The 22,313-nt window shown below is 42.7% G+C and overlaps 1 protein-coding gene and 1 long non-coding RNA gene across 2 annotated transcripts in view; one reads left to right on the top strand and one right to left on the bottom strand.

The window, feature by feature from the left end:
- Positions 1-22,313, top strand: part of PLCH2 (phospholipase C eta 2) — a 64,859-nt gene that overhangs the window by 35,339 nt on the left and 7,207 nt on the right. Inside the window, exons 2-20 of the mRNA XM_041419648.1 lie at positions 405-551; positions 1,379-1,622; positions 2,132-2,261; positions 3,265-3,435; positions 5,257-5,350; positions 8,692-8,895; positions 9,941-10,061; positions 11,311-11,482; positions 11,742-11,849; positions 13,037-13,195; positions 13,939-14,031; positions 14,497-14,597; positions 14,921-15,018; positions 15,340-15,522; positions 16,283-16,390; positions 16,566-16,690; positions 17,100-17,184; positions 17,617-17,763; positions 18,676-18,755. Of these exons, the coding sequence (XP_041275582.1) occupies positions 405-551; positions 1,379-1,622; positions 2,132-2,261; positions 3,265-3,435; positions 5,257-5,350; positions 8,692-8,895; positions 9,941-10,061; positions 11,311-11,482; positions 11,742-11,849; positions 13,037-13,195; positions 13,939-14,031; positions 14,497-14,597; positions 14,921-15,018; positions 15,340-15,522; positions 16,283-16,390; positions 16,566-16,690; positions 17,100-17,184; positions 17,617-17,763; positions 18,676-18,755 (2,570 nt within the window). The remainder of the gene's footprint in view (positions 1-404; positions 552-1,378; positions 1,623-2,131; positions 2,262-3,264; positions 3,436-5,256; positions 5,351-8,691; positions 8,896-9,940; positions 10,062-11,310; positions 11,483-11,741; positions 11,850-13,036; positions 13,196-13,938; positions 14,032-14,496; positions 14,598-14,920; positions 15,019-15,339; positions 15,523-16,282; positions 16,391-16,565; positions 16,691-17,099; positions 17,185-17,616; positions 17,764-18,675; positions 18,756-22,313) is intronic.
- Positions 16,742-22,118, bottom strand: LOC121344004. Its single transcript, XR_005953775.1, has 3 exons — positions 21,984-22,118; positions 18,154-18,268; positions 16,742-16,906 (listed from the first exon to the last, which is right to left on the bottom strand). It is a non-coding gene; the product is annotated as an uncharacterized LOC121344004 (long non-coding RNA).

Genomic DNA, 22,313 nt, shown 5'->3' with positions numbered 1-22,313 from the left:
AGTGACTTAATCCATAGAAGCAGTGGGACCTTGCTGGCCAAGGATTCCAGTTTCCAGGTGAAATTTCATCCTGTGTCCAGCACAACATTTACATGTTGTAGGAGCTCAGATTTGAGATGGTCTTGAGAAAGGCACATACCTTGTGCTGGTCCCAACATATGATCACTTCTTATAAATCAATATGGGAATGAAAACATTCACATTTACAGGTTAAGCCCACAGTCACTAAGAATCTTTCTGACTTTTTGATCTTAACACCTGACCTCTTATCCCAGACACTACAGGAACCCTTGTCCTTTGACTTGAACTGTTCATTTGGCAGCTTGATGTGTTTTCATCCTGTAAAGGCAGCTCCAAAGGGAGCAAGGTCTGGCTCACTGCTCTCTCTTCCTTCCTCTCCTCAGTGGAAAGATGTATGAGCTCCATGCAGGCTGGCACCCAGATGATCAAACTCCGAGGAGGCTCCAAGGGGCTGGTCCGCTTCTACTACTTGGATGACCACAGGTCCTGTATTCGCTGGAGACCCTCTCGGAAGAATGAGAAAGCCAAAAGTGAGTGTCAGCCACAGAACCTCCCCCCTGACCCCTCCTGGGGCCTTGTCCTCTTGTAAACAAAGGGGAATGAAGGGCTTGGCTCAATGAGAGGTCTTGTGCTGCAGCGTGGGGTTTAGATAGTGGATGGTGTCACCTATTTCCCAATGAGCATCTCCTGTGGAAAAGCTGCTTGGGTAAGCATTCAGAGAAAGCAGTCAAGTCCACACACACCACACTCACCACAGCTAGCTCAGCCAAGAGAGGCAGAAGTGCCTTTTGTATGATAAATTCCAGCAAAGGTTTACTCCAGCACGCTGAAGGGAAATCAGGGACAAAATACATGAGCATTTGCTGTGCACAGACTTAACTATGGGGTCAGTGACCAATAACCTGAGGGTACAGGGGTGGTGCAAAGGGCAGCAACCTCTAGAGGCAATGAGGGATGAATAATTGGGGTGGACAGGGTCAACTGTCCAATGGGGGAAGCAATCTACATTAGATTGGCAATAGTGCTGCAGGGCACCATGGGGAAGCCCTCTCTTTCAGCCTAGGTGGGGAAAACTCTACCTTCTTCCAAGGCAAGGCCCTGGGGATTTGCCTGAAGGGTTCAAAGGATTCCAAAGTACTTGACTTTAAAGGGCAGTAAATGATTTTATGATGGGTAGTTTATGAAGCTGAAGTTGCTGCAGTTGGCCGTGCAGGTTGTAGGGTGTAGGGTGCTGTAAATGAGTCGGGAGCAACCCCTGTGTGGACTGGGGCCTGCAGTGTGAGGTTTGGGCTCTGCCTCTCTGGGATTTCCAGCCCAGGGCATGCTCACAGCCATTACTGCACCTGTGTCCCTGCAGTTTCCATCGACTCCATCCAGGAGGTGTGTGAGGGGAAGCAGTCGGAGATCTTCCAGCGCTACGCCGATGGCAGCTTCGACCCCAACTGCTGCTTCAGCATCTACTACGGGGACCACATGGAGTCCCTGGACCTGGTGTCCTCCAGTGCTGAGGAAGCACGGACCTGGATCACAGGGCTGAAGTACCTGATGGCAGGCATCAGTGACGAGGACAGCCTCTCCAAACGCCAAAGGACCAGAGACCAATATCCTTGCTGTGCTGCCTGGGAGCTTTCCCAGCAGTGAGAGCTCTGGAGAAGCTCAGGATTCCTTACAGTGTTTGCTTTGCTAAAAATGAGCACTAGGCTCAGAGCTTCAGAGCAGTTCCCACTGTATTCCTTGTTTCCAGAGACAGAGTTCCTGAAGAGGATTGTTCTGGAGATGGAGATGAGTGACTGCAGTGGACTGAAAAACACACAGGCACATTCTTCAGTCTCACTCCCATCCATTTAATTTGGTGATGTAACACTGAGATTCACTCAGAAAGTGCCCTTTTTTCTTCTGTGTTGTCAAATAGGCACAGAGCACATGTGGCATGTTGAGCACAGCAAGCCTAGAAGCTGTTACTGAACTAACATGAGGAGAGTTAGATATTAGCTTGACCTTTCATTCCCAGTCTCATTTGCAGTGTTTCCTAATGTGGAAAGAATAATATATCCATGATGTTCAGTAATATCCTTCAATATTCCATGCTGTTCCTTAACTCCTGTTCAATGTGGTTGAAGCAGACATTTGATGAGGCAGATAAAAATGGGGATGGCAGTCTGAGTATTAGTGAAGTGCTCCAGCTCATGCACAAACTTAATGTGAACCTACCCCGACAGAAAGTCAAGCAAATGTTTAAGGTAAGATTTTTTTTCCCCTGAAAAAACAAGGATTTAACACAAAATCCAGTAGAAGAGATTTCAAATACTTCAGCAGCTGGTTTGTTTCCACTCTACTGAGAGATACTACACAGTCCATTTGGTAAATTGGAAAGGGCTCCAGAAAAGCATCACAGATAAATTGTTATGCTCAGAAAAAGGCAGCACACCAGGTACATTCTGGTGTTACATAACATGAAAACACACAGTTCCAAGATTGCTCTTTTGCTACACCGTTTTGATCAGAAACCCAGTCGTGTTTCCTCCCCCAGTTATGTTCTCTCTAACAAATACTATCAAATAAAGTATCCAATATCCTCTGACAGCTGGTACTAATAAAATACCCAGCATGCAAACTTTTGTATCTGTCAGATTTTTGCAGTGCTGAGAGCTGTTTGTTTAACACTGGGTTCTGCTGACCTTGGCCCAATTTAGTGAGCAACAATAGAGATGTGCAGCTTTTGTTATCACAAAGTCCCTGCAGGGACCAGCAAGCCTTTATGTGAAATCCCGGATGATTTTTGTCTTTACTTGCAAAATTAGTATTCTTCCAGATCTTATTAGTTTATGGCCATGGATTTAACAGATATCCTCTCAAATCCTGGATATAAAATTAATTTCAAGATGACTTGGGCTCCGATGATCTTCTGAAGATGTGAGTGGGTAATTCTGTCAGACACACGAATATTGTTGGAGGGGAACTTGCCTTCACTTGATTGCCATAGACAGAAGAAATCCTTCAGCAGGGTTCCCTGTGGAACAATTAAAACCTTCAAAGTGGCTTTTGGTGTGGAGGTATCCATGGGAGAGGTTCAGAGCTGTGCAGAAGATTCCTGTGGCCAGGCTGATAGATCAGTCAGTTCTAGCAGCCACGTCACGCAGCTTCAACCTGCATTTGATTCCAGTGCTTCACTCTCATGCAGGGCTTTGTTTATTTAAAATTGGTGCAGGCAGTTGGGTTGTGACTGGTTGTTGTGTGCTGCAGGAGGCTGACACAGATGACAACCAGGGCACGCTGGACTTTGAGGAGTTCTGTGCCTTCTACAAGATGATGTCGACGCGGCGCGATCTGTACCTGCTGATGCTCACCTACAGCAACCACAAGGACTACCTGGACACAGATGACCTGAAACGCTTCTTGGAGACTGAACAGAAGGTAGGCCCAAGCCAGGAGCAGAATTCCAGCTGCATGCCTTCCTGCTTGCCACTGGGAATGAATTCCCTTTTGAAAGGGGTGGGGACTTTTATGCTGTGCATGTGAAAAAGAGACAGATGTCTCTTGCTTTTCATCCAGGACTATTTCTTGAATCTTCTTGCTCCCACTACCTTTTTTTTTTTTTTTTTCTTATAGGCTCTTTTAGTGTGCCTCTAAATATGATCTCTAGAATTGCTTTCTTTTTTCATGTGTTCCCCTCGAACAATCCCATCAGCATCTCTCTGTTCCCAGCATTCAATGCCTTGCAGCAGAGCTGGTGTTCCTGCTCTGCTTGTGACCTAGTGCACAGCCCATGATGAAACTCTGAATTACTTTGTCACCCTATCTCAGTGTGTAAACTGGAAGATTATCTTTCAAAGAGCAGTTGAGAGGATGATTAATGTATAGGAGAGTTTTTGAAACACATTGTAGTACCTAAGGAATTTTCTGAGTGATTTAAGTCCAGTGCTGCAGGAACAACTCCTTTGACTTATCTTTGCCCTTTTCCTCTCATGGTCTCCTCTGAAGCTTCATGCCTGTAAGTCATAAATGTCCATGATTTTCAGTCATTGTCCATAAAGGGAATGAATAAAAAATCCACCTCTCTGGCAGTTATCTTCTTAGATAAGTGGGGTGTGTTTCCATTTCATTGGTCAATTGATCCTCCAGATGCTGAGGGAAAAATGAACACTCACCACAGGACAGGAATCCACTCAGCTAATTACTGACACGGCCAAATCCTGCCTGGGGGGGCCTCTCTCCCTTGCCACCCTTTCTCATACAACATGGACAGGGAAATCACCTTTACTCCATTCCAGGAAAACCTGGTGTTCCAGAACTTCATCTTTTGAACCCAGTATCATCAATGTCCAAATCCAGAGTTAAAGGTTTTTGTCTTCTTCTTTTACTTTTATTTATTAGGTTTTAAATTACCCCCAGAAAAGGCATTGATCTTGTAGCAGATGTGCTGGTGGTTTCATTTTCCCCCAGGCAAAGATTTTGTGTTGCCAAATTGATGGTCACTTTATTGCACTCTGATGACAAGGGCTGTGTTTTCATGTACAGCATCTAATAGCAAGAATTTGCTGGACCACTCAGGACAGGAATGTTAAATAATATCAGGATAATAGAGAATACATCAACAGTTATTAGCAGGAGTATTAATTGTGTTAAAATTAAGTTATTAAAACACTTCATTATGTAAAAAAAAAGTTACAGCTCAACATTAATATCCCTGGTTTCATAAATGACAACATTTACAGACACACGTTTCCCTTTGTACTCTTTTCTTTTTCAGTTGAGAATGCAGAGCAACCTTGAAGTTAGCAGATTTCCTGAGAACATTATGTCCCGTTTCTCTGTTTCCCTGCTACTAACAGATTTTTCTGTCTGCTGCATAAAGATGAGACATTTTCTTGTTTTATTTTAAAATAAAAAACCCTTTGATAATGCAAACTAATCCTCTAATCCTACAAGAGAAGAAATCCCATTGGTTTGTGGAAAAGCTCGTTCTGTTTGGACGCTCTGTGGTGCCTAACAACAGATCTGACCTACAAAGCAGAACTCTGTCATCAGGCAGCTGCCAATAGCACAGAAACTTTTCACAGAGAGCTCCCCTTCTGATCTGCCCTGACACTGATTGACAGCAGTGAGAATCCCTCTGGGGAACTGGAAATCCTGAGTCCCACTGTGGATAATCTGCCCAGTTGTTGGACTGGAAGTGGAGAGAGCTCAGAGAAGCTGTGATTAATAGTTAACACTGCACTTCTGCTGCTTTTACAGATGACAAATGTGACTAAAGAACACTGCCTGGAAATCATCAGCAAGTTTGAGCCATGCCCAGAGAACAAGAAGGAGGGAGCCCTGGGAATTGATGGTAAGCTGGCTGGTGCAGCTTTTGTGGGGAAAAGGGAACAGTCTCAATGTTCAGGAGAATATTGCTGCAGCTTGCAGAATATATAGATGTGGAATTTTGTCATGTTGTATAGAGGATGTTTCCAGTATTTTTGCCTTTTTAAAAAATATCTACCATTTACTGAGGAACCTGAAAAAATCAGATCTCTTTGGGGGAGTTTTGAAAGGTACATATCAGGATGAAGCAGCACTCATTGAAAATCAGCTGGAACTGGAGGTGTCTCTATTTGTGCTTTTGGAAAATACAGTTGAATTTAGTGGCATCATTCCTGCAGGTATTTTTGGAAATCATTTAAGTCTAAATATAAGAGGAGTGATGTGATCCAGAGTAAATGTCTGAGGGGGATGATAGATGAAATTGGTCCTGCCTTCCTGACCTTTCCTGCTGAAGCCTTCTCTCTAAATATATCAATGCTGTACCACCAGGCTGGTAGCTGTTATTTTGGGGGCTGACTGTAAGTCCTTTCCCCTAAATAGTAAATCTTCAGCCAGATCTTATTGACCCCAAGAAGGGAGTATATTCCTGAAGAATTAGGTTCTTTGCAAAAGTTCTTGGACGTTTAGAAAATCAGTCTTGTCCATTTCTGTGGGTGTGTTGTCATCCTGAAAAGTGACAGAACAGAAGTTGTTTGGTTTCCTGCAGGAAGAAGTGGGTAGTTTCTGGTACACTGTGTAAGGTGGTTGCTTAGGATGGGTCAAGGTCTGTTCTACTTCCAGACTAAATTTTCAATTTATTTTAATGCTTATGCTAATGCCAGTGAGGGAGCAGATGACATTCTTTTCATTTTCTGGTCTTTACAGACAGTTGCAGTCACATAAATAATGAATAAGCAAGTTCATTATCTTGCCTTCCTCATACCTAAAAAAGTAAAGAGTAGGCTTTTCAAACTACTGTAAGTTTCCATAGAGGAAAACAATAACAACAATAACAAAATCTATACAATTGCTTTGCCTCAGAATGGATGACAAAACATCAGAGAATTTATGGGTTAGGATAAGAGAGAGTCCAGCATGGTGACATTCTGCTGGTGTCTGCTCCTGATCACAGGGAAGGAGAAGGTGAGGTCATTTGGAGACAACTGGAAAAAGCTTTGTGACCTTAACCCCTCCAGTAACTTGCAGCAAGTGCAGCAGAACAGAACAGAACAGACCTAATCTAGAGCTTAATTAATGCAGGACATTTCTGATGAAATCCAAACAGAGGTGACTGAGGAGCTGACAGGGGCATACTGCTGGGCTGGGGCTGACAAAGGAGGAAGAGCTGCTTAAAAATCCTAAATCTGTTTCTGCATGTACACCATGTATGAACATGTGTGCACACACACAGAGGAGTTATTCCTCTCTTGTCTGTGTGGAGTTGAGACTTTAGATGTCTCCTGCCTCCCAGAAAACAAGTCCAGTGCTGCCCTGGGGACTGAAATGCAGCAGCCATGGAAGCTGGAGCTGCCTGATTATCCCTCACATTGGTACAGCCCAGACAGGAGCATCCTGCCCACACTTGGCTGCACCTCAGTAGTAGTGAGATAACAGTACAGTGATCTTTGTCCTTTCCTATTGATTCACGTGCCTGTCCTCAGCTGTGCTGGCTTTTGTCATGGAGCACCTTGGACTGCCTGTGATAATGGACTCATTCACAGAGTCTAAAAAAACTCTTTACCTCTGTCTGCTGATCAAAGTGACACCTGCCAGTGCACCTTCCCTGAGTGTGACCCGCAGTCCTGTGGGACTCACTGCTGACAGCAGCTTCCTCCATTCCTGTTTCTTCCTTGTAGGACTGATAAATCCAGTTAGTGTGAACTCACTACAGCCATCATGCCATGGTATTTTAACAAGAGCTTAAAGCAAACAATGGTGGTGTTGCAGCAGCTGCCGTCCCAGTGCTGGGTGGAATTAATCTTGCAGCAGCTGATTGGTTTGCAGGAAGAGCTGATTACCTGCCACAGTGGTTGGCTGTGTGTTTGCTGACACACTCTGTGCTCTATCCATTTGCCACAGTGGCTGCTCTGCCTTGGTTCATCTTCTGTTTTCACCCTGCCTCTATCACTGATGTGCTCATTGATCATGGTGTTCCAAGAGACTCCAATATTCAGCTGGGCTGAGTTGAATTCCCTGGCACTGTGTCCCAGTGTGTTGTTCAAAATGTTTTGGCTGCTATTTGTGTTTATTAGCTCTTTTCCTCTAATAAAACTTTCATTAACACCAAATGTGGAGCCTAGGAGGACCATCATAAAGGTGACATTTTCTCCTGTCACAGTCACACTTAACAAAGTGTGTTAAGACCTTTGGAAGTCTGGCAGGATTTTTACAGGGGCACTGATTCATTTATGGAATGAGTGAAATGTCAGGAGCATTAGAAGTCTTGAAGCAGAAACCTACTGACCAAAGGCATCATCGCTGTCAGCAAAGGGTGTGAATGGGAGTCTGAGTCTTTCCTTGATGGTGAAAGAAAAACCTTTGGGGAAGATTTGAAGTGGAAGTTACAGTGTTTTGTGTCAGTCTGAATTGTGAAAGTGGCGGTGATATGTGCACAAATGTCTACTGGAGGTCTGAGAGAGCAATTTCACACAAAGATGAAATCATAACTTGCTAAAACTTTGCTTCTGAACTAGAGTAGTGATTGCAATACACAGAGGGCCCAGGTGATGATGTATGTAGGATTTGCAAGCATTCCACTGCTCTGGAAAATAAATTATTCTGGTAGCATCACTGAAAGCCCCACAGATAATTGATATTTCAGTGTCAATTCTGGAGTGAACTTTAGTCTCTGAAGTGACATGAATGCAGTACTGCAGAGCGCCTCACTCCACAGGCAGGTTTGTGGTGTCATATCCAAATTAGAGAGTGTAGCTTGTACAAGCCAATGTGAACTGTCATATTTTGGTGGTTTTTTTTTGGAAAATACTGCAAGAGGAGAGAAGAGTATCTCCTGGACCATCGAAACCTGTCTCTACACAGCCCAATACTGTAGATCTTACAAGATTTCACTGAGGAGCAACTCCAGGATATGACTGCAGATCTCTGGAGGCTTTTATATGCCATATGACCCAATGTCCTAGCAGAATCTTTTGACACAAGTTATAAGATTTGGATTAAATAGACATATTTTTTCTCAGGAAAGGCAGAGCAAGAAAACATACAAAACAATAATTGCACTTAGTCATGGTGACAGTTTGGGTGTAGTGGTGCTATTTCTTTATCTTAAATATGGTCGTGAATACAGGGATGCATTTTAGGCTGGTTTTAGGGAGGTTACAGCAACAAAAAAGATGAAACTGTGTTATTTACGGTGTTGTTTGTTGACAGGTTTCACCAATTACATGCGGAGTCCGTCGGGGGACATCTTCAACCCAGAACATTACCAAGTGAACCAGGACATGAGCTACCCCCTGAGTCACTATTTCATTACCTCTTCACACAACACCTACCTCATGGGAGATCAGCTGATGTCCCAGTCCAGGGTGGACATGTATGCATGGGTGCTACAGTCTGGCTGTCGCTGTGTGGAAGGTAAAGAGCAAAAGGAGCTGCCAGTGGGCTCTGTGGTCTTGTTCCTCCTTTCTGAAAAAAAATTTGTGACTTCTGCAGAAGGCATGGTAGCTGGGGAGAGGAAAAATCCTGGGAAAATGCTGTTTTCCTTTCATAAATAGCAACAAAATAATGCTGTGATAGAACGGAGAAATTTTCTTGAGCATGGAAATAATACAGACATTTGAGGAGTGGTGTTGTTGATAGTGAGGGAAAAAGCAGTAAAAGTCCTGTTGTAGAGAGAATGCTGATGTTGGGCAGAGTGCACTGGTGCTTCTCCTGCCTAGCCAAGTGTGTGACAACCAGACTGGCAAATATGGCAGAGTTCCTGCCACACCTGAGAGGAAAGTGGATATTTCTGCTCAGGGAAGTATTCTGTGAAATGGTGACAGCCTCTGCAGTGACCAGGAGACCTTTTTGTGCAATCCCTTCTTGTGCTGCCTTTCTGAGACATTGCCTCTTTCATAATCATCTTTAATGTTCTGACCATCACGGTGTTTGCACAGCCTTTCAGAAGGCAAATGTGGTTTGCTCAGGTTGGATTGTGCCATTGGGTGCTTCAGAGGAGTAAAACATTCCATGGAAATATTATAATAGACAAGTGTTATAGACAAAGTCAGGGATGAGCAGGTGTTGGCTTGGCCTCTGGTGTGTGCAGCTTGGCTGAGAGTCTCTGCTTTCCTTTTCAGGTTCAGCAGGAGCACAATGAAAGCAATGCTCTGCTCTGTCACCTCTCTCCCTGCCATAAACTCCTCAGTACTTTTAAAAAGAGTTTCTTTGCTTGGGGCTTTCTCAGACAGTGGGAACTGTCACCTGGTCCCAGCATGAGGCCAAGCTCAGGAAGTTCCTTCCCAGGAAGGATGCTCAGCACAGAGAGGAGGGAGATGCAGGGTGGGAATGAACCTGTGCCCTGCTTTGGGGACATGGCTGGCTGAGCTGCTGAAGGGAAATTCAGGGTTTTATTGTCCCCCACAGAGGGTGGCCCAGGTGTTCCTGCTCTGATGGTGTCACTGCTTCTGTCCTACAGTTGACTGCTGGGATGGGCCAGATGGGGAACCAATTGTCCACCATGGATACACCTTGACTTCCAAAATCCTCTTCAAAGATGTGATTGAAACCATCAACAAATATGCCTTTATCAAGAATGAGTATGTATCCAGCCTGCCAACCTCTGAGTCTCAGGGCTATGAATGGGAGGGTTCCCTGGCGTCCTTGTACATCCCCGACCTGCTCCAGAATTCCAGACAGGATTTGGAGTTGTTTTCTGGGGGGAATCCTTCAGATCCTTCAGAAAGAAACACCAAGGCAAAGCTGAGTAGGGACATTCTGCACAGAGGCGTGGAGCTGGCTTTCTTGAGCTTGCCCAACACCTGAGGGACAACAGCATTTGCCAGTGAAGGTTTTCAGTGAAGGGCTGGCAGTTAAACCACTTTGTCTCTCTAGATGTGCACTCTGGTGCTGCCAAGGTTACACCTGGGTGCTCCAGGGATAGGAAACAAATCAGGGAATAAAGAATCCAAAGAGAGAGCAGCCTGACTGTGGACAAAGCAGAGTGTTCATCAGAAAGAAGTTTTTTTTCCCTACAGGTACATTGCTCAGAAAATCAGTATTATTCATGGGAAATTTCATATACCTTGGCAGTTACTCTTCTCCTCCTCCACACAGTCAAAATGTGTGTGTCAACCTTTGGGTTTTTTTTTTTTTTTTTAAACAGAAATTACTTTATTGCTGTAAAATTTTTCCAGTAGCTCCCCCAAAGCAGCCCATCTGCCTTTACAAATAGAGCTAAATTTGCACGGAATTTTTAGGCCAGGTGAACTTCTTGTGAGCCTGATACTTTTTGCAGTTTGCCTGAAGTCATGTTAAACAAATCAAAGGCAGTGCTTCTGAAATTGTTCAGGTTTTTTAACCTTTGCAAAAAAGTGTAACTGGGACCACATCACCAACTGGGAAAGTTTGGTCCTGGTGGGGTTCAAATCCTGATGAGGAGCTAATGAAGGCCAGATGTCAGAATAGAAATAATTTATTTTTAATTAATGAATCCCTGATAGTTTGATCCTGCAAAACTCCTTTATAAAAGGCTGTTGTGCTGATCTTAGAAAAGCATCATCTCTAAAGAGAAATCCATCTTCAGTGTGGTTTTACTAGCACTGACCACACTGGAGTAGATGTTCCACAGATCTTATCTGCAACCAGGCATTGTTGTTCTTTGGCCTTGGCTTGGATAACCAACAATAAATGAGAACAGTAAAACTAAAACTAGAAACAACATTTGCTATTTTTGTAGAAGAGGCTTTGTCTGCAGGTTTATCTGTATGATACTGCTCTGTTGTTAGTGGGAAAAGCCTTCACGCTGTCAAAGCCAAATTTGCAGCTGATGCTTTCTGGTCTCTGCAGGTACCCTGTGATCCTGTCCATTGAGAACCACTGCAGCATCGTGCAGCAGAAGAAGATGGCTCAGTATCTCACAGAAATCCTGGGAGACAAACTGGATCTGTCTTCTGTGCACAACGATGACTCCACAAAGCTCCCTTCACCAGCAAGTCTTAAAGGGAAGATCCTGGTTAAGGTAAACTCCTGCTTCATGTGTCCTTTCCCTCCTCTTGCTTGTCATGGTGAATTCTGCCTGATTATCACTGTACCCTAACTTAAATCACTTCACAAAAGCAGACCTTAGGAAACTGCTACTTAAGGTTCAGAAAAAAAAGTCTTCTCAGTCAGTAACAACCTGGAAAGAACATGCTTTGAATAATTTTGGGGTTTTTTTTACAATATGTCATAGCAAGTGCTGCATGATCACCTGCCTCTGTAATAAATTTGTCTTCTAGGGCAAGAAACTTCCAGCCAACATCAGTGATGATGCAGAGGAAGGAGAAGTTTCTGATGAGGACAGTGCTGATGAGATTGATGATGACTGTAAACTAATGAATGGAGATGTAAGTGAAGTGAATGTAAATGTCTGCCAAGGCTTCCCATGTCAGCTCCTTGTAGGAGCTCTCTGGATTTGGGGTGGGGTCTGATCTTTGGGATTCATCACAAGTGGTTCAGGTTCTAAACCTTCATGGGGGCAGACTGACAAAAGTGCACAGGAAGCAGCACCTGCTCTAGGGGTTATGTTTCAAGTTTAGAATATTAAAGGGTAATATCTCACGACTCTTCAGTGCATCACAGTGTGCTTTCCCCTAAAAGAAAAAAAAAAAAAAAAAAAAAAAAAGAGAGAAGAAAATATTCTATTTTCATTAAATTGTGGTCATTTTTACAGAGCATCCCTTTGCTTTGTTGAATGCTGGGCTTGATTGATTGTTACTGGAAGAAAAATCTCTGCTGGCTTCAATCTGAAAATCCCTTATTTCTTCATCTTTTTTTTAAAAGTTCTATTTTTTGTCACTTTAATCTTTTGGCAAATTCCACTGCACCTTGCAGAAACAATACAAAACACAGCAAAACCATTTAATGACATGAACTAGATTGCCTTGGAGAGAGTTTGCATTCTCAGTCCTCTCTCCCTCAGGCTATTTCCTCGTTTTGTATTATGGATCTGATCCTTTTCATCTAAAAGAGAAACTTCTTTGTGAATAAGACTACCAAAGGAGAAAAATAATATCTTTGCTCTTTGGAAGTTATTACATGTTAGCATATCACTTTTCAATATTTTACAGCACCATCTTTGTTACTAACAGTTCACTTTGCTGAGATTTACTGATGCTTTAAGTCTGAGGTTTCCTACACCCGGTTTGCTTTCCAAAATGAAATTTTGAAGAGTTCAGAAAATCAGAGTTTGTTTCATGACAAATGTAACTGGGAATTCTTGGGGCCTACAGAGAGAACACAATCTGCCACCCCTTAAAAGACCTGAGTGAAAAAGGAAGATCTTGATTTTTATTTTTAGTTTTATTTCCTCACTTCCCCACACTGGCCATGGTGCACACAGAGCAGGAACAGGAGTTCTCTTGCATTTTGCCTTTGATCTGCTGAAAAGAGGATTCTAAATCATCTCCCATCCATTCCACCCAAAAGATCCTGCACCTACTGCAGCTGCAGAGTCAGCCTGGACATGGCATGGAACTCACATGATGCTTTCTTCATCACTGCCTTGTTTAATGATTTAATGGTTTGTTTGCAGGCATCTGCTAACAGGAAAAGAGTGGAGAATATAGCAAAGAAAAAACTTGACTCACTGATAAAAGAATCCAAAATCCGTGACTGTGAAGATCCAAACAATTTTACAGTTTCCACTCTGCCATCCTCAGGAAAGGCTGGGCTGAAGTCTGATAGTAAGAAGGTGAATTTGTATTTAATTGTACTTGTGTTTCATTAGTTTACTAAATATATCTTGTACTATTGACTTCAGTTTCATAGCTGAATTCATGCAGTTAATGATGATGCCAGGTGAACATCACTGTCAGATATACAAACTATTTATCTTGCTCACACAGCAATTGGAGCATGAAATGTACTCTGAAATGACTTTTCAACAGAAAAAAATTGATTTTCCTTTATAAAAACTGCTTATGAATGTTGGGCTCTTTTTGTTCCTCAGTTCTCTGTGTTCTATGCATTTTCAGTTAAATTTTAGTTTTATATTAACTCTAATTTATAAAAATGTACTCAGCCCACAGACTACACTTCATGAAGTTGAGGCATTTTCATTTTAGACTTTGTAATAAGCCACAAAAACTTTGGGAAGATTGTTCCATGCAAGTGAAAAGCAGTGGAGATCTGCCAACAACAAGCAGGTGTAATAACCAGGGATTAAAACTAAACTAGGGATGAGAACTAAAAAACAGCTTCCCAAAACATTCAATGGGGTGAGTTTTGATGTATTTTAAATCCAATGCTTTACATGATGCATCAGAGAATTCTTGTGAGAGCCACTACAAGGTCAAGGCTTCCAAACCCTTTAGCAGAGATGTTACCCAGAATAGTCAGTGCCAAAACCCCCTCCTGTTTGTGCTGATATCCAGAGACTGTCTGAGCACTCTCTCTGAGCTCCTGTGTTTTTTCCTCTCTCTTTGGTTGCTTCAGAGTAAACTTGAGGATGATGCAGAATCTGGGGAAGATTTCAGTGCCAGCAAAAGGCACAGCAGGTCACTCATGGGCAGCTTCTCCAAACGCAAGGTGAGCCCCTGCCAAGGTGAGGTCTGCACCAGAGCTTGGATTCTTGGAGGGATTTTTGGTTTTGCACGCAGAGGAGAGGAATTTCATAACTGCAACATCTGCAGCACCTCGCTCTGAGGCTGTTCACTGAACAGGCAGGCTGGGGAGCTGCTTATCATTGTGCATAACAACAGAGATTCAATCTATATGAAGGTCTGAGGGCATCCAAGATCTACCTGAGAACGACAAAAAATAATTTACACCTTTTATCTGAGGATTTGGGCTTCCTTTATAACAAGGCTCAGACCTTGGGCTGAGTTTTCCCCATGTGCAAATTGTGCTGCAGAGCCAAGTGTTACGAAAGCTGTCATTTTCCATTTTCTCTAAGTAACACACTCATTGGCATAACAAAGCAGAATTGTAGCCAGCTGCTCAAACTTTGATCACACAGATATGATATTGTGGTTTTATTTCCTTCTGGCACAGAAAAAAGGAAGCAAATTGAAAAAGGCATCAAGTTTGGAAGAGGGTGAAGACGATTCGGATTCTCAAGGGAATTTGGCCAGGAGCTCTGTACATTACAGCAGGTTTGTTAACAAATGATTGGACAACTTTGTTGCTAAAATATGCCAGCATAAATGCACCCACTAAACAGGTTTGCATCTGGTCTAGATGCCAGTTTGTTGGTGACAGGATTGTGGGGAGATGCAATGTCTGCCACAAAATCACCAGAATGACCTCTTGGTGCTGTTCAGATTAATTAGCAAGGCACAGTGGACCTTTTACACATTTTGAGCTCTTACTGTCTCATCTATTTCTTTACCCTGATTTATTTTTAAATATGAAAGATAACATTTACCCCTTAATTGGTGGGAAGTTGATTTGTTCTGTTAATTTGTTACCTTTCTAGGGTAAGCCGACAGAAGAAGACAATGAAGCTGTCCAGGGCCCTGTCTGACCTGGTGAAATACACAAAGTCTGTTGGCATCCATGATGTTGAAACTGAAAGTAAGTTGAACTAAAAGTTTGGTGAAAATAATTGCTGCACAAAGAAATGGAAATATTTATGTTCTTGCATATATTTTCATTAGAAGAAGACTTCTTAATGAAGATTCAGGTCATCATCATATTCAGCTTCACTTTCCCAACCACAACTGCTCCAATAAGCACAGTGTCTGCTGTAATTTAAGGAAAACAGAGTTCCCTCTGAGTGGCATGCACTGAAATGATGCTTGATAGCTAAAAAGGAACCAATGCTATGTACTTTTGAAAGCTTTATCTAGATAATGAATAAATGAATAAGGAGATTACCTCTAATCTCCTCTGCAGTCTCTTCCAGCTGGCAGGTTTCATCTTTCAGTGAAACCAAAGCCCACCAGATCCTGCAGCAGAAGCCAGCGCAGTACCTGCGCTTCAACCAGCACCAGCTGTCCCGCATCTACCCCTCCTCCTACAGAGTGGACTCCAGCAACTACAACCCCCAGCCCTTCTGGAATGCTGGCTGCCAGCTTGGTGAGCTGGAAGGAAACGTCTTTATTTTTCCTTCTGTTTTTGGGAGGGATGTTGTGGGAAATGGATTTGTAGAGAATTCCGTCCATGGAATAGGATAGACGTTGTTGAGGGAGAAATGGAGATAGAAACAAGTTTCAAAGGATGGCCTTGCAAATAAGGCTGGATACTTTGGAGAAACAGAACTATGAAAGGTGCTTTGTAGTGAGATTTACAAGGGGAAATTTTAGATGATTGGCTTTAAAACATTTATAACAGAAGCTGATAGGCCAAGGAATGCTTATAATTGTATTGTAATTAGGAAATAATTGGCTTCTGCTTGTGGTGGTGTGAATTATAACATCTGTGTTGTCTCACCCTTCACATGAGACTGAAAATAGAATAAAAGTTTTTGAAACACCTCTCAGCTGCCCCATCTCTGGGTCAGAAAAGAGCTTAGTTCAACAGGTTGTTTGAATAGGAGCTCTGGAATCACCCCTTAGGACACTCTGATTCCTCTGCTTACCCAGCTTTGCTGACCATGGAGTCCTCCTTGGTACTGTCCCTGGACTGATTACCTTGAACATGTGATTTACATGCAAGGAGTTGTCTGGTAAATGGAAATAAAAGAACTTCTCAAATGCAAGAGGGCTTCAGAGTCCAGCTCTTCTGGAGAGCTTCTCCCCCTGAAGCTGTAATAGATGAGAATAGTCTTCCATAAGATATCTGATTTTTTTTTTTGCATTTAAGAGGTCAAATTGGAATCTGATTTTTTTTTTAATAGTTGCACTAAACTACCAGTCAGAGGGGAGAATGCTGCAACTGAACCGGGCCAAATTCAGTGCCAATGGGAACTGTGGCTATGTCCTCAAACCAAACTGCATGTGTCAAGGTAAGGAAAAGCAGCACAACCAGTGCAACACTGATTGCAGGACAGGATTGACTGTGAGGCCTTGTTGCAGTTTGTTTAGATATTCATTTCTGATGCCAGGATCCAAAGAGCCAGAAGGTATCTGTAATTAAAGTCATGTTGCACTTTCACATTATGGGACCCTTCATTCTTACAGGTGTCTTTAACCCAAATTCTGAAGACCCCCTGCCTGGTCAATTGAAGAAACAGCTGGTTCTAAGAATTATCAGTGGTCAACAGCTCCCCAAACCACGTGATTCCATGCTGGGAGACAGAGGAGAGGTATGGGACAGCTGTGGTTGTTATTTTGTGATGCAGAAGGTTTATTTCCATTCTGGCTGGGCTGAGGATGAGGATTTCACATCCTGCAGTTGCTTGTCAGGAGACACAGACCATGAATAAATTAGGTCATGAACGTCCTACATCTTCAGGTGGTTTTCTTCTCTTTTAAGCATCACAGCTGTGCTTTGATGGTTTTCCTCAGTTGCCAACACAATACTTCCAGAAGAAGCAAAAAAAAAAAAAAAAAAACAAGAGAGAGAAATGTTATCAATTTAATAATCCACTCCATAAGGCTCAGGACCAATAATTACCCAGACACTCATGTACAGTGCCCATATTGTAAAAGCCATTTGCTTGGGTTTCATCTTTGCCACTCTTTCTTTTCAATATTTGTTGTTTTTTTTTTCAGATCATAGATCCATTTGTTGAAGTAGAAGTTATAGGCTTGCCTGTTGATTGCTTCAAAGAACAAACCAGAGTAGTTGATGATAATGGTAAGATTGTCTGGGATTTAGGTTTTTTTATGGCTGAAACGTCCTCTTTCAGGCAAGTTTTTTTCATAAGAATAGGAGTAGATAAGATTTGGTGCCTATTATGGCAGAACACTGAAAATTGGATTTCAGCATTTTAAATGTTAATTAAACTGGATTTTGACTTGTTTGAGTTGGTATAAATATGCTGAAGGCCTTGGTAAGAAACAAAACATTTGTTTTCTCATTATGTGTGAGAGAAGGGTATTTTGAGCTTGCTGTGGTCAAAAGGCAGGTTGGCCAAATTTAGGCAAGACCCAACTCTGTTCCTTGTGGGAATACTGGATTTTCCGAGAACAATCAATCAGTCAGGAAAACCAGAACGACACCACAGCTTGGGCAGACTTGTTGTTTGTTGTGAATGAGATTCCTAAAGGCTGATTCCCCCTCTGGAAGGTTTTAACCCCATGTGGGAGGAGACCTTGGTGTTCACAGTGCACATGCCAGAGATTGCCCTGATCCGGTTCCTGGTATGGGACCACGACCCCATCGGGAGGGATTTCATCGGGCAGAGGACAATAGCCTTCAGCAGCATGATGCCAGGTAAGGGAAAGCTGACATCCCAAATTAATGGGCTGGGATTTTTTCCTGTGAAAAAAATCAAAATTCATCTGTCTGCTACGGAAATTTCTAGTTAGGACAAGAGACTGGAGTTTGGGCCCTGAGTTGTCTGCCTTAATCAGCTCCTGACTGATAAGGTGATGAAGACTAAATCAATTAGCTCTAGATTTTTGGGATTAGATTTTGAAAAAGTGGGTAAGATGGTTAAGCAGGGTGGGTAAATACTGTGGGCTTGGCAGGCTGCTATACAGAATCTTTACTCCTTTAGTGCTTTTCACTCTCTTTCTTCATACCAGTTTTTGAAAAAAATCTCTAGGGTTTTGCTTGGTTTTGTGACTATGAGTAGTAGTTTAACACAGAATAGAAAGTTACCTCTTCTAATGATGGGATCCAGGCCATTAAATGCCATTTTCTGACAGTTTCCTCTTTCTGTTTTCATTTCAGTCTTCTTTCACATTAAAACTTCTTGTGTGTGTATTTTTCTTTCCTTTCAAAGTAAAGAAAAAAGTTTGTCTTTAAGATTAAAAAAACCATCCAGTCTCACTAAACTGACCTTGGATGAAAGGTTTGCAGTCTCAATAAAGGACTAAAACTCCAGAGGAGGGAATGTGGTCAAGTTTAAATCATAGCTTGACAGCAGCAATAACAGAGCCTGGATGAAACAGGACAGGGCTGTTTTATGAAATCATGACAAAAAAGGGGGGTGAAGTTTGCAGGTGGTGTGGCTCAGGTACCTGAGCGTGGCAAGGTGATGCTCAAGCCTGGATCCTCACTGTGAGGAGGAGCTGGGAGAAACCTGCTTGATCTCTTCTGCTGCTCACAAAAGGAAAACCTCCAGCTGCTCCCCCTGTGACCTGTCCCAGCCCTGTGCCAGCTCTGCTCCCTCTGTTTCAGGTTACAGACACGTGTACCTGGAAGGCATAGAAGAGGCTTCCATCTTTGTGCATGTGGCTATAAATGACATCAGTGGTAAGGTGAGTGTCTCCTTGGTGTGCAACAGCCCCACAGGAGCTGCCAGGATCTTGTACCACACCAGAGAAGATCAGGGGGTGAAGGTCCAGGCTGACATTTTTGTTCACTTGGAGTAAAAATGATCTCTGTGCTTGTCATGGTAGCCTGAGATCTTTCTGAATATCCATGGAGATAAAGGCAAATCACAGGGAAAGTTATCAAAAAGATTCTTGCAGTGCCTTTTTGAGGAAGACATAGGGGAAGGTTATTTTCTTGCAGCACACACATTTATATAAATAATGTGACTGTGGGTGCACCTTGCTGACCAAAGGTTACACACCTTAACCCTGAGCACTTGTTCCCTGCAAAGCTGTTGCCATAAAGGCTCTGCCCGTTGTTTTGGCACTTTAATTAAATTCCACAAGCTTTTTTTTGCTTTTGATTTTTTGCCATAATAACTCTTAAAACAGAGGAAAGGTGATGCTGGTAGTAGCTGGACATGTTTACACTCCTTGTGTGTTTGCTTCATATGCAGGAAACAAACAACTCTCAGGGTGCCACATCTCAATTGCCACGAAAGTAAAGCCCTAATTTCAGACTTGTTCTAGGCCAGATAAAAAGGAGACAGCTCCTGTCCTCTGAGTGCAGTGATCTGTGCTGTTAATTTCAGTGAAATCAGGCACAAAGCTCCTTGCAGGATCCCGGTTTGTCCCGCAGCAGTGAGATGCAATATCAGCATCAGGACAGCAGGAGGAGGCATCCAGCGGGCTGGGAATGCCCAGGTCCTCCTCCAGAGGGAAATTTGAGCAATTCTGAACAGGAAAACAGCTTTTTTATACTTTTAATCATCACTCAGTTACTTAACTCCAGTCGCTGCCCTTGCGAGCAGTGTTTAATGGAAGGGCCAATGTTCATCCTCTGGGAATGTTCGAGGTATTTTCAATTCAAACCTCCTTTGGCAAATTCTCTCTCTGTTTAGCCTTGATTTCCTGGCCTTTCAGAATTATTTGCTCTTACTAACTTCTTAATGAGTGACTGGCAGTGATAGTTTGCAGAAGAGCAACCTGTCCATTTAAACTTTGGCAGGTTTTTTGGGACATGGATTTTTCTTGGCGTTCCCTGATTGCTTCTCATTGTCACTGCAGTCTCTCTGGGCTTGCTGGTGTTAGGAAGTGGTTCTGTGCACTGACAAAATATAAGGATTTGGAAGGAAAATCTGTATGTGTTGTGGTTTTGTGTTTTTTTTTTTTTTTTTAATTTAAATTTTTTAATAAAAACTACTGAAAATGTGGAACAAATATTACACGTCCCTTTCTGGTTTGGTCTGTCTGAATCACTTTTTGCTTTGATTTTTGGCTAAAGAATTTTAGAAATTAGAATTTTTTCTTTTCTCCTCTCTTAATTATGGGCAGAAAAATCACCCCAGTTATCAGCCTGGTTTTACCCATCCCTTATTAATCCAGAGATTCTAATGAAAACATTTACATTTTGGGACTTTTTAATAAAGGGAAATATTCCACCTGCTCAGTAGCTTAGTCTTACTAAAACAGTCTTAGATTGTTTTTGTTTTTTTTCACCTTAACTTATGTGTGAAATCTCTTCCAGATCGCTCTGTTTCCTGGAAAAGCTTTTCTTTGTTTCTGTCTCTTCTGTGGTCTGCTGATGTAGTGCAGGATTTCTTGTGGTTTTTCTAGATGTGCCTATCTCTGAGCTCCTCCCTCACCGTTACTCTGCCTTTACTCTGTCTGTTTGTGATTTCAGTGGGCTTCTCTATGTCAAAAAAGTCTCCTTTTAGAAGCAGAGCGTTTTTAGACGCCTTGAAGGTACCCCTCCTGCCCCAGGGAGGTGCAGACACCACCACACACCTGCATGCCTTGAGCTGGTAGCTTCATCAGCATCAACCTTTCCTTGGTAGCATTTCCGAGCTCTCCAACTCATGGAACATGAGCTGTGACATTTGACTGGCTCGCCCCTGTGGGGTCATGGACAGCCACAGAGCCCTCCCCGTGTGAAGCAGATCCAGGATAAAAGTCCTGCCACTCTCCCCCTTCTCTGAGCCTCTCCCTCTCCTGCCTTTTCTCTGGAGGGTTATCATTCAAACCCCTTCTTTCACGCTGAAAAGAACATTGACAGTGAATCATTTGCTAAATTGTGGGAAAGCCTCTTGTGCTGTTTTTCAAGTCTGCTTTCCAGAGTGAAACAGCCCTGTAAAAGCTGGGCTGGAGGCTGAAAGCACAGTGTCCTGGATCTCCCTCAAAACTGCTCTCTTTTATTTTTTTTCCTTCTTTTAAAATTTTTTCCCCCCCCAAGTTAATCAAATCTGCCTTTGTGTTCTTGAATCACTTCATTGATTCAAGCAACAGTGTCCAGCTTAACAAAGCTGCAGCCAACAAGCCAGAATGACACCTTGGGCCCTGCACTGCGTGTCACCCATTCCATCAGTGCTTCCTTTTTCTTTTTGGTGGATATTATTTGTCTGTGTTGTTTGTATGACAATTTTTCTGGGTTTTGCAAATATTTATATGGTCTTATTTTTATAGCAATGAATTCATGTACTTGCCAACTTGTCTCCCAGTAATCCAAGCAGACTGTTCAATAGTCTGGCTCTCACAGAAGGTTTTCCTATATTTAATATTTGCCTTGCATGGGAAAATTCAACCCCCACCATCTCTATTTTATCCTAAAGGTAATTTTTGATAATGTCCTACTCACACTGGAAATTGGCACGTGATAACTAAACTTCAGTCAATTATAATTGACTAAATATTTCATTTAAAAAATAATATTATGAACACTTTTACTGGCCCTTGTGTCAGCCAAATAAACCTTGGTCCCACATGGCAGCTTGGGCAGAACACCCAGGGTAAAAGCAGCTCTTAGCCCAGGCTCAGTGCACAGGGCAGCCAACATCTGCATTAAGTCCTGCACGGCAGAACTGGAAATGCACAAGCAGGCACTCAAATATTTATTTGGGGATGAAAGGCTGTTGTAATTTAAATGAGACCCTTCTGTGCCTTTGTTTGGCACTGCAGAAATGTGACCTCGTGTGACATCACAGGGCAGAACTGGAACTGGCAGCGAGCACCAGCGAGCGTGGCTGCTGCTCAGGTTCTGTCACGGGCTTCTTAAAATGCACTTCAGCCATGATCCACCCTGGGTTTGTTCATTCTGGTGCTGCAGCTGCTCAAAAGTCTGATCCAAGTGGGAAATAAAGAGAGCAAAGAGGGAGAAGTAGATTAAAAGAGAAATACCTTTCTGTGCTGGAAGGGATCTCTGTGCCCAGAGCAAACCAACGCTGACTCAGGCATCAGCCTGGGCTGGAAAAGTTGGCAAGTACACCTGGAATGTTTGCAGGAATGCTGGACCTCTGTTTCATTGAAATGTTAATCAGTTGTATGGTGGTGGGACATTTATGATGGTGAATTTATGTGTTGAATGCTTAAATAACTACTGAAGACTATGGAGAACTGTAATATGACACTAACTTCCCTTGTTTGTAGTGTGTTTCCTCAGTGCTGAACACATACACCAGTGTCTTGGGATAAGTGTTGTATGGTAGGAAAAATTACCAAAATGTAATC

This window comes from Onychostruthus taczanowskii, unplaced genomic scaffold, assembly GCF_017590055.1.
Source record: "Onychostruthus taczanowskii isolate IOZ18803 unplaced genomic scaffold, ASM1759005v1 scaffold61, whole genome shotgun sequence".
Classification (NCBI taxonomy): domain Eukaryota; kingdom Metazoa; phylum Chordata; class Aves; order Passeriformes; family Passeridae; genus Onychostruthus; species Onychostruthus taczanowskii.
This window is presented reverse-complemented; position numbering and strand designations above follow the sequence as displayed.